The 12375-nt window shown below is 44.4% G+C and overlaps 1 protein-coding gene across 1 annotated transcript in view; it reads right to left on the bottom strand.

The window, feature by feature from the left end:
* Positions 1–652: 652 nt before the first annotated feature.
* The window catches only part of CNDP1 (carnosine dipeptidase 1), a 49278-nt gene continuing 37555 nt past the window's right edge, over positions 653–12375 (bottom strand). The window contains exons 8-12 of the mRNA XM_023224177.2: positions 8634–8794; positions 7338–7502; positions 5482–5623; positions 1977–2124; positions 653–1178 (exon numbers count right to left, since the gene is read on the bottom strand). Coding sequence (XP_023079945.1) covers positions 1112–1178; positions 1977–2124; positions 5482–5623; positions 7338–7502; positions 8634–8794 — 683 coding nt within the window. The 3' untranslated portion in view covers positions 653–1111. The remainder of the gene's footprint in view (positions 1179–1976; positions 2125–5481; positions 5624–7337; positions 7503–8633; positions 8795–12375) is intronic.

Genomic DNA, 12375 nt, shown 5'->3' on the forward strand with positions numbered 1-12375 from the left:
AATGTTAACAAGCCCCTAAATTATTCTCCATTAATGTGATTTAAATCGTAAACTCATATTGATTTGTTTATATACACTCAACTGTAGAAAAATGACTTTTTTTGTTGTTGTTGTTTATACCATCAAATCCAATCAAGCCAAACAAGATGGTTAACTAAAATGATTAATGAATGCAGCATTAGCTGATGGCTTTAAATTTAGCATGTGTTACTGATGTCAGGGTTGATTAGTTCTCTATCTAAAACTGATGCTATTAAAAGCTTTGAGCAATTTAGATGTTGTCATTGAGTAAAATTTCAATGCGGTGAGAGAAATTCTATCAGGATTAATTCTGCTATGGTGCAGCATGTGCACAGATGTTGGAGAGAGAGAGAGCGGGCCTTTTCTGATGGGACAGGAAGAAGGAACAGGAGGCAGAGAAGCTGACAAGGTGGCATCAATCTCAGGAAAGGTAAAGAAGCTTGGAATAAAAAAAAAAAATACTCATCTTTGCACAAGGACTCCCAAATGGCATACGGGTATGAATATTGATCATTTCAGCTTCAGAACTTTTCAAGAAGTGGGAAAAAGTAAATGAAGGGGAGGTAAGAGGTTAATATAGTACCATGCTTTAGTAACTCCTCTGAAAATGAATCCACGGGGAAATCATTGTAGTCAGTGGTGGAGACCAACATTTTTATTAATAAGATAAAAGGAAAGAGTGGTAAAGCAAAGGCAATCATTGGATGGAATGATTATGTGTCATGAGCACTTGAGGACCTAGAAAGCAAACCGGAGTGATTATGCCAATCAAATTGCAAGGTCGGAGACATGCTAAAAGGTTAGAAGGAATCCAATCCTGGGGCTACTGCACAGGACTTGGGGAAATCAAGTTGCTGCAAGTAGCTGTGACTTGAGGAAGGTGTGCAGTGGGGGACCTTAAACCATTTCCAACATCTGTGCCTTTGAAATATTTCATTATTGATCCAGATATCCCAAGACATTTTAAATGGAAGGGAAAATGTACTATACTAGACCCAAATTCTCTGGATATTTAGATTCCATCCCTGACTAGGGATGTGGGGGAGGTGAATCTGTCAGTGGATCACATCAGACTAGAAGGTTCTTGTGATTAATGCAGCTGGGCCATCTCTAAGAAAAAGGCAGCAAATAATTTGGTTCCCTCTATGTAGTTCCACCTAAGAAGAGGAAAAACAAAGAGAAATTTTGTTACAATTTCCATTCAAATGAAGGAGGAAAAATATTCTGTCATTTAGACAGGAAGATTTGATGTTATAAATTCCATCTAAATTATTTAACATACTTCTGAGATCCCAGTATGAAAGGCACTTAGTAAGTTCTATGTGAAAAATGCATTATTATTATTAAGAAGATGAGAATCAGTCCTAGACTCAAATCTAAAAGTCAATTTTCCTTGATTTCTTATCACCGACATGACATGGATATCAGGGTCAAACAATTTCTTGTTTCTCACTAGTCTGGGAAGCTTAGGAGAGCTTGTAGTATCTGCCAGTAGTGCATACAGCAAACATTCCTAAATAGCCTTTTTTGTTATGCACTTCACATTTGTGTTTCCTCAGAGTTCTGTGTTGAAGCCCTAACCCCTCAGTGTGTCTGTATTTGGAGACAGGGCCTGGAGGAGATGATAAAGGTTAAATGAGGTCAAAATGGGGGTCCTAATCCAGTGGGGCTGGTGCCCCTATAAAAAGAGAATGAGACACCAGAGCCACCTAACCCCACCATGTGAGCACAGGGACAGCCAGGAAGACAGCCGGCACCCACCAGGAACCAAATGGGCTGGCGCCCGATCTAGGGCATCCAGGCTTCAGAACTGTGAGGAATCAATGTCTGTTGTTCAAGCCCCCAGTCTGTACGATTTTCCATTCTCGCATAAATTGAACAGGAGGTCACCCATGTGTAGACCCGGGTGTGTGCAGTAAAGGAAGGAGAGGCACATTGCACAGGCATCAGCTGACCTGTTGATTTTCTCATTCTGTGAGTGTTCTCCATCATCAACAGCTCCCAGCGGAATTAGCACCACGCTCTTGTGGACGATCTCCTGGAACATTTTGGCAATTGGAATGGTGGATCCATCGCGGATCATATCTGGTTCTGTTCCAAACACTGAAACAGGAAAAGAAGGCATTTGAATAGGGTAAGGGCAAGACCGCCCCCAGTAAGCTCCTCAAGGGCAGTGCCTCCTTTGCCTTCCTCTCTCTTTTTCCTTGTTAATCTTTCTTTTTTTACAATTAGATTTGGTGCCTGGGGTAAGGAAGCCCCTTGATATCATGCAATTATATTCTAAGATAGACGCTAGAGTCAAGAAGAAAACTATGGATGTCTTCTTCACAATTACCTACTTTAAAAAAGATTTTAGAGCCAGGTGTGGTGGCTCACACCTGTAATCCCAGCACTTTGGGAAGCTGAGGTGTGCGGATCACTTGAGGTCAGGAGTTTGAGACCAGCCTGGCCAACATGGTGAAACCCTGTCTCTACTAAAAATACAAAAATTAGTCAGGCATGGTGGCACAGGCCTGTAATCCCAGCTACTCGGGAGGCTGAGGCAGGAGAATCGCTTGAACGTGGGAGATGGAGGTTGTAATGAGCCGAGATCCTGCAACGTCACTCAGGCCCAGGTGACAGAGCAAGACTCTGTCTCTAAATAAATAAATAAATAAAATTGTAAATAAAAATTTTATTTTGAACTAATTTTAGAAAAGTTTAGCATTTAGAAAAGTTGCAAAAATAGTACAGAGAGAGCTCCCATCTATCTCTTACTCTGCTTTCCCTAATGTGAACGTCTTATGCAACTATTGCAAAATGATCAAAACAAGGAAACTGACAATGGTTCCATGTTGTTAACTCCACTCCAGACTTTAGATTTCACCCGTCTTTCCCTTTTTCCATTCCAGGATCTGATCCAGAATCCACACTGCATTTTTATTATTGCTTCTTAGTTTCTTGTATGCTGTGGACGTTTCTCAGTATTTCCTTGTCTTTCATGACCTTGACCATCTTGAAGCTTATCAGTTGGTAGTTTTGTAAAATATCCCTCATTCTGGGTTTGTCTGATGTTATCTTGTGATTGCAAGAGGTCATGCATGTTTGGCACAACACAAGACAATGTGCCTACCTTTATTGTTTCTTCATGAATTAAATATTATGGAAGTGGGACTTCTTTGGATTTTTTGGTGACAGATATGCCAATAGCTGTACTATCACTCAAATGTCACAATGTTTCTGGCAATTTTCAAAGTATTGCACAAAACAGTTTTAACTGCTATCCTAGGTTTTAGAAAGAGATTATTTCAAACCTTCTAGCTTAGAGGACATGCTGCCAGTGATGCAGTGGGATGAAAAATGAAACAAAGAAACCAGAGAGAACATGTCCCCTCTTCTTTACTCACACAGCAAGAGGTGGATGTGAATCGAAGTCATGTACCTTGTTAGTAGAACGAGTTTAGCACACAAGCAGACCGAAAGGTGTCTTCCACATTCCTGAAAGGCTATTTCAGATTTATTTATTGTTGTCAACTGGGGTATTTCAAACACATACCTCTCTTCAGCTGCCATTACATTTCTTCAATCCTAAAGTTTACTGGCAAAATACCTGCTCAGGTTGGGGGCAGGAGGAATGGTGATGGAAAGAAGCATGGCTCCCTGTCTTGGACTTGTTCTCTAGTTTTCCCTGTCTGTGTCCCTTGTACTGATAAGCCCAAGAGAGCGAGTTAGTGCTTCAAGGAGATCTGGGCTTCCCTTTCTGGCTTCACCACCATTAGCCAATGCGGCCTCAGGTATCATCTGTAATAGGATGCCATAGGTCTACCAAAATGCATGCCACTGCTTTTCCACCTAGCTTTTGGAGAGACCTAGAACTCCCTGCTTTGGGAAGCGCCCCCATTCTGCTATTGTTGGCAGGGTCCCCCTCCTGGTGCAGAAGCCAAAGAGACTGGGTGTCCCTGCTCCCTGATGCACAACCAGCACTCAAGTACACGCCCTCTGCTCAGCCCAGCACATGGCTCTACCCAGGACCTTGAAATGCGTGGAATTAAACAGGCACCACCAAAGAAGTTTGAAATGGAGCTGTGCTGCCTTCTGGGGAAGCGATGCGGCATTGTGAAGAGACCACTGTCTTTAGGGTCAGACACACTGGAATTGGGTTTCTCGTGTGTTTTGCAATTGTATACAGTGAGCTCATCTCCAGGAAGCTCCTGTGGAATCTCCTTGGCCTGCCTGGGGCTGTGTCCTCCTGGGTAATGCCGTGCTTGCATCAGCAGGCAGTCCAGCCATGGCACTAGCGAGAACCAGACCATGCACTAGCTAAAAATTTAACACCCAAACCTGCAGGAGCAAGGGTCCATGGTTAAAAATTCTCAGGGGAGACCTTGTGTCCACCCAACGTCCAAGCAAAGGCAGTCAAGCTTACGCACACACGCAGGATAGGTGTGGCAGTCAAGCTTACGCACACACGCAGGATAGGTGTGGCAGTCAAGCTTACGCACACACGCAGGATAGGTGTGGCAGTCAAGCTTACACACACGCAGGATAGGTGTGGCTTTCCGGGGATACCCTGCCTGCGTATAGTGCGTCTCCTTTTCAACTTCCTGCCTCACTCTGGCCCAAGGCCATTAAAGTTCCAGTCTCTGTGACCAGGAAGAGCAGATCCCTGCAGGCCAGCCCAGGGTCTGCTTATTCACTCCCCTAGAGTTTCGCTCCTTCATTTTCAATCCTAAAGGATTTCCTCTGATGTCGTACAAGCTAAGCTGTGTTTTTTTGTTTTTCGTTTTTGAGACAGGGTCTCACTCCGTCCCCTAGGCTGGAGTGCAGTGGCATGATCACAGCTTGCTGCAGACTCAACCTCCTGGGCTCAAGCCATCCTTCTGCCTCAGCCTCCTGAGTAGCTGGCACTACAGGCGCGTGCCACCATGCCCAGCTAATTTTTATATTTTTTGTAGAGATGGGGGTTCTCACCATATTGCCCAGGCTGGTCTCGAACTCCTGAGCTCAAGTGATCCTCCTGCCTCTGCCTCCCAAACTGCTCGGATTATAAGATTGAGCCATCACACCTGGCCTAATCTGTGTTTTGAAAGGATGTTTTTACATGTTGGCCAACATTTCTATGAGTTTTGTATCGGGGGGTTTGAAGGTTTTCTAGTGCATCATTTTCCCCAGAATTCAGGTCTCCAGACTTAAATTTGAACACAGGTTTTGCCACTTGGGAACTGGGCACCCTTTGGCAAAATAGTTCATGTCTGTAAACCTGCATGTATCCCTCTGTTAGATGGGGAAGGCCACTGGGAGGATGACTTGAGATGGCGTGTATAGCGTGCCCTGCACATGACATGCATTCAGCAACGTCCTCTATATTAAAAGAAGAGTTGATTTCTGAGTTTTAAAAGTGTCTGCTTTACCCACGGTCCCACGGGTACCACCCCTGAGTCCCAGTGCAGATTGGCCAGTCAGAAGATCTTAAGGTCCCACCTGTTCTGATGGCTCTTTTTGCTGCGAGATATTGGGTGTCGTTAATATTTGCGATCCATGGGTGTAGTCCTAGAGTCATGGAAACAACCATCTTGTTGGAACTATTTCTTGTGGAGAACACATCTTCAAGATGCCGTGTCACCTAAAAGGTGACGTTTTCAATAATAAGAGAAAGGGTCAGGTTATTCTCTCATACAGTTAATATAGTCTTCCATCAAGAAACTCATTAACACAGTTAATATAGTCTCTTCCATCAAGAAACTGAAGGCCTTAACCTGACACCTGCAAGTGTTGTGATTTTTCCTTCGCTCTGCCAGGGGGCGAGAGTGAGATCCTTCTTCAGTGCAGAGAGCAGGAAACCCTGGGCTGCACCCAGAGGGAGATTCCCCTCTATCCTCCTCCCTGCAATCCTGGCCCCAGCCCACCCCCTTCCAACCACAGCGTCTCACACACGGAGGTGCTGGAGCATTGCCTGTTGAAAGTGATGAAGCCTAACACAGCAGGACTTCTCTTTTGGATCATCCTCTTTTAGGACTCCTCAGTACCCTCTGAGTGATTTGGGAGCATTAAGCATTTGGAAATTTCCAAGACGTGGGAGCAACTCCAGGCTCAACTATGGAGGAGGCTCCTTTCAGCCTCGTTCTCTCCCCTCCTGCTCTTTTATCATCATTACTGTGGAGAGCCTCCCAGGAAGGTGCCATACTCAAATTTCTTCCATTAATTACTTCAACACACATGTATAGAACATGTGTCATGTCCCAGAGACTGTTCTAGGTGCTGCGGATACAGCTGTGAACAAGACAAGGAAGGCCCTGCCCTCATGGAGTTTATATGTCATGAGAAAAAGGGGGAGCACCTCCAAAAAGAAGGAAGGGGAGGCAGGAAGGAGGGAAAGAGAAACGGAAAGGGAAGGGAGGGGGAGGGGTGGAGAGGGGAGGGGATTGGGGAAAGGAGAAGGAAGGATGGAAGGAGGGCAGGAGGAAGCGACAGGAGGGAAGAAAAAGGAAAGGGGAGGAGAGGGAAGGGAAGGGAAAAGGGAGGAAGGAGAGAGGCAGGGAAGGAAGGAAGGAGGGAGGGAAGGGAGGAGGGGAGGAGGCAGGGAGGGAGAAAGAGAGACTATTTTAGAATGTAATTAGTGCTAACAAGACAATAAAGAGGGATAATGGAATGGAGAAAGACTGACGGTTGGGATAAGTATTTCTTTAGTTCATTCATTCAAGAGCCTACTTTCTGTTAAACTAACTTGAGGCAAATTGATGATTGGTTGGTAATTGGACACGTAACTCCTTCCAGAAAACATTTTCCTTAAAATGGCTGCTTCCGAAGTGTTAATTTCAGACATCATGAAGATCTAATGATTGAAGCCTGAGACCTTCTGCCTCTGTCCAAGCACAGGCAGGTCCCTACTCCATCTATGTGTAAACCAATCTTGCTTTTATATCTACCATCTAACTTTCAAATTTCCTAGCACTCTAGCTTCAAATGGTTATTTACCTGACTGCTGTAATTGCATATACTTGAGGAAAAAGATTGGGTTATTTTTGTTTGTTTTTTTTAAGAGACAGTGTCTCGCTCTGTCACCCAGGCTGGAGTGCAGTGGTGCAATCATAGCTCACTGCAGCCTTGAATTCCTGGGCTCAAGGGATCCTCTAGCCTTGGCCTCTCAAATCCCTTGGCCAGGATTACAGGCACAAGTCACTGCACTGGGCAATACTGGTTTCTTGACGTTTGTTCCACTCCTCTTGTATTAGAAAAAAATGATACTCCAGTGGTAGCAACCTCACTGCTCACTAAACAGTGATATGCAGGATTAAGAAACCATGTTACTAGACAGAATGACAATAAGCATTTGTTACCTGTTTTTCCACCACAGACACATTCATGTGAGGGACTAGACGGATGGAAAATTTTCCTATAACTTGGCCAGGTATGACTGTTTTAGCTCCAGGCTCATCAAACGCGCCCTCGATCCCATGAATAGAAAGAGATGGGTACCTCCAGAGGTGCATTAGAATCTCCTCCTATATTAAAATAAAATTATCCAAAGCATGCTTAATTAGACCCCAGTGGAGCTGGGTTGCTTGTGTTACCACTGTCTGTCTCTCTGAGACACCATTCAGGACACGTTAACTGTGACCTTACTCAGCTGTGTCTGACGCAAGGACTTTTCCCTCAGGACACAAACTCTCCGCTGTCTTCAGATGCCTTCGCCTACCCAAGATGCTCCCCACTGATGAGTGCCCCTCTTTGCCCAAGATTTGCAGTTTTCAGTGCACAAATGGCAAAGGGGTCCTTTCAGACGAGATAGGGCACGTTCAGGGTGGAATGGCCATAGACAAACGGGCCCCTTCAGAAATGTGGGTTCAATTATAAATTTCTAACCTCAATCATTACAATAATAACTTATGTAATGAAAGCATTTTCTTATTCAGAAGACATCAAAGAACTCTCCACATGTTTGAGCCAGTTTTCTTTCTTCTTCTGGCCATCCTCGAGCTGGTCTGCAGGAAGATGCCTGCTTCCTCATAATTCACTCTACTGCTTCTTTTCAGCTTGCTGTTCCCCCTCTTGGCCCCTTCCCCAGGAACCAGCCCTGCTACCGAACACTTTGGCAGGCAAGCATGCTGCCCAGAAAGAGAAGGAGGAGAAAAGCAAAACAATTCTAAATTTGCCAGTAAGGAATGTTTTCGGCTTTGTGTTTACTTAGTCCATTGAGGCAATGATGTATTCACTTACAGATTAGACCCCAAGGCTCTTGGTTTTGTCTGGAAAAATGAACAGTTACAGGTCTTGGAGCTGGAATCATCTCAGACTTTTCTTGGTCTTCAAAAAGGTAAGAAGTCCAGCTCACCGGCTGAAGGCTGGCGTGGGATTTAGGTTAATAAACAGCTTTGGAAAACATGGCTGGGAAATGGGTAACTGCATGTAGTTAAGTGCCAGAAGCCAGTGCCCATTAGACCCCAGTGAAAAAGGACTGGTTGATCCAGCCCACAGGGAAGTGGCTGTGGACATCAAAAATCTGCCTAGGAATTCACATCTGCTTTGGATTCTAAGATATGCAGATTAGCACCAGACAATGATTTAGACAGCAGGCAAATATGATCTGCCAGCCTCATGCCTCTTCCAGCTTATCCATCAGTCTGTGGTCATACCTTAGTATCGAACAGAAATTTCTCAACCCGGCTGCTATTCCGGTATTCTTCCAGGTCTAGATGGATGGCTTTGTATGTGTTTATTTCCTCTTCTGTAAGAGGAGCCACTTCATCATAGATTCCAGGGACCAGGATATGACCCGACGAGTCTACCAGGCTACCTACAAAACACACACAGCAAACAAAGCCAGGGAGAAAGGAGTGTGCCAATGTTGTGGTCCTGGAGCCACAGACTGTGTGAGGACTCTTCAGGGCTGCAGCAGGCCTCGTGACTCTCTGGGTCCCCATGGTCAAAGCCATTGGCAGCAACTCCATCCAAGAAGTGACTGTCAGAGAAAGGAGCTGGTCACCAGGTTCACGCAGCTGGAATCAGCCCTGCCTTAGTGTTCACCTTGTCAAAGGTAAGGCTTGTCAAACCTGGGCCCACAACCAGTGAGTTCGGAGCGAGTTACCTCCATCACGTTCACGTTCTCAGCTATGCCTTTTATACATAAACAAGGTTTGTTTTTTAGTTTTACCTTATGCTGATTTAAAAAGTAATACGTGTTCACTATAAAACATTTAAAATACAAGCTGGGTGCGATGGCTCACATCTGTACTCCCAGTACTTTGGCAGGTCAAAGCAAGTGGATTGCTTGAGCCCAGGAGTTCCCAACCAGTCTGGGCAACATGGCGAGACCCCGTCTCTACAAAAAATACAAAAACTAGTGGGGCATGGTGGCACATGCCTGTGGTCCCAGCTACTTGGGAAGCTAAGGTGGGAGGATCACTTGAGCCCAGGAAGTTGAGGGTGCAGTGAGTAATGATCACATCACTGCACTCCAGCCTGGGTGATAAAGTCAGACCCTGTTTCAAAAAAGAAATTATATGGCCGGGAGCGGTGGCTCACACCTGTAATCCCAGCACTTTGGGAGCCCGAGGCAGGCAGATCACAAGGTCAGGAGATCAAAACCATTCTGGCTAACATGGTGAAACCCTGTTTCTACTAAAAATACAAAAAATTAGCAGGGCATTGTGGCACGCACCTGTAGTCCCAGCGACTGGGGAGGCTGAGGCAGGAGAATCACTTGAACCCAGGAGGCAGAGGTTGCAGTGAACCCAGATCACGCCACTGCACTCCTGCCTGACGACAGAGTGAGACGCCATCTCAAAAAAAATGTATATGTATATATATATATTATACATACACACACGTACATGTATACACACCTACGTACATACATACCTGAGAAACCAAAAATTGTTGTCATCTCTTCTCAACTTCTCTTTCCCTACACACACACACACACACACACAATATTATAATAAACACTCATTTTTAATTAAAAGCATTATACCCTTCAGGTCTACTCTATGAGATCCCATCATGACCGCAAAATCCTCTATATACACTAGTATGCTCTTCATGAAACAGTTTAGGGATCCATACAAGTGGAAAAAACCATCACTAAATATCTAGAAGTGCAGCAGATGTTGAAATTCAGTAAATGCTGCCCACTCTCTGGAGAAAGTGCTTATCAAAGGCAAAATGCAGCCAGGAAGTAGACCGATATAAATGACACAAAAATGTCTCCAGGGCAGCTCAGTGAGTCCCCACTGACAATGCAATCATGAGATCTTCTCTTGAGGGTATATGTCCCTAAACTTCTGCTGACAGTTTTCTGTGTAAGGACAGACTTGCAGAGTCGTGCTTTCTACCTCACTCTACTACGCTACTGTACCTCACGAGTAAAACAATCCAAGCCTCTGTTCTTGGCATCATTTTAAATTACAACTTTATTCTCTCAGTATACAAGCAGACTTCCCTACCGCTGGACTGGGAGAAGGAAGAGTAAGAGGATTTCCTCATTTACCTTTTCCTTCCTTCCTACCTTCTCTTTCTCTCTCTCTCTTTCTTTCTTTTCTTTCTTTCTTTCCTTTCTTTTTTCCTTCCTTCCTTGTGTAAACACAAGTATCCTCTTAGCAGTTCCTTCCTTCCTTTCTCTTTCTTTCCTTCCTTTTCTTTTTCTTTCTTTCTTTCTTTTCTTTCTTTCTTTCTCTTTCTTTCTTTCTTCTTCCGTCCTTCTTTCCTTTCCTTTCCTCTCCTTTTCCTTCCTTCTTTCATTCCTTTGTTCTTTCCCTCCCTCCCTCCCTTTCCTTCCCTTCCTTTCCTTCCTTTCTTCCTTTTCTTTCTCTCTTTCTTTCTTTCCTTTTTTTGAGACAGAGCTTGCTCTGCCACCCAGGCTGGAGTGCAGTGGCATGATCATGGCCACTGTACTTGGCCTTCCTTTCCCTTTTAATTTGCTTGCAGAGAAATCTGATTAGAGAGCTGTGGAGTGAGGCTCAGTCACTTCGGCCCTGCCTGAAACACCATCACAGGGAAAGGGGAGCCACTGATGTCTGTGCTACTCAGAAATAATGCTGCTTCACAGATCCCATTTTCCATATTTCTTTGCCCTAGTTCTTTAATATTGAAAGCATTCGAATGAAAATATTATGCTTAAGAGTGTGTCCCCTCCCATCCTGTTCATCTTCCTCTTGCAATCATGACGTGATGTCATTTCTGCAGTTACCAAAGCCGTCTTGGCAAGTGCAGGGAAGGCAGAAGGTGCCTTTGAAAACTGCCCACAGGAAACAGAATCCTGCATGCCCAGCAGCCATCTTGGATTTGAACATTTTAAATAACATCATTTGGTGCTTATAAAAATGCCCTTGGTGCAATGGCCTTTTCTGTTTTATGGCTTTTAGGGAAATGCAAAGAGTAGGAAAGTGTCTGCAAAGGGAAACCACAGAAGGTTAGAGTTCGATTTGTAAACACAAGTATCCTCTTAGCAGCTTCTACGTCCCCTGCACATGAAGCCCCTTTCCAGACAGGGAACTAACTTGGTTTTGCTTTGTACCCTAGTGGAGGTTATCACGCACTAGTGTTTATTGTCTGTTCATGATCACAGAGAGACAGAGAGGTTAGGGGCAAGGGCTGCCCATGGATTCCCGCATCCTGACTAACGTATATGGCTGATTGTCAGCCCGCAGGAGTGGACAGAGCAGAGCCGACTCTCACTTGACATCAGGGGGCCCTGGGAGTCCGGACATCTCCATTACAGCCCAGCCTGTCAGCAAGCAAAATTCCTGCTTGTCATCTGATAAACACTAAAGCTCAACACTACGTCCTTATGTTTTTGTACAAAACATATGAAAACCACATAGAGGACACAATCCAGAAATTACTGTGCTGTGGATTGATTATTTGATTTGTATCAAAAACTAAAGAAAGTCAAACCACATTTTTAATTTCATTCATGACCCTGAGCCGACTCTTCCTTAGCAGAGCAATGTGCATTTGTGGGGCTGAATGGAATCCTATGCCTGGCTGAAGCCACACAGCTTGAAGAGATGCCATGCAGCAGTCATGCTTGTGGGAAAAACAAAATGTGCTGCTAAAGATTTCAGATGCAGTTCCTAGGGAAGAAAACATTCATTCTGGTAAAACAGAAATTAACCTCCACTCCCCAAAATCGTGAGTTGCATACTATCTGATTCTTCTGGAAACCATTTAAACTCTTTAAAGGAAAATGGCCGGGTGTATTCTGTCTGAATTGTCAAGCATGGGAAATATCATCCAAGAGCTATATTTCAGGAAAACTAGAAGGCCATAGAAGAATAGATAGATAGATAGATGATAGATAGATGATACATACATAGATAGATGATTGATAGATAGATAGATAGATAGATAGATAGATAGATAGATAGATAGATAGAT

This window comes from Piliocolobus tephrosceles, chromosome 18 (genome assembly GCF_002776525.5).
Source record: "Piliocolobus tephrosceles isolate RC106 chromosome 18, ASM277652v3, whole genome shotgun sequence".
Lineage (NCBI taxonomy): Eukaryota > Metazoa > Chordata > Mammalia > Primates > Cercopithecidae > Piliocolobus > Piliocolobus tephrosceles.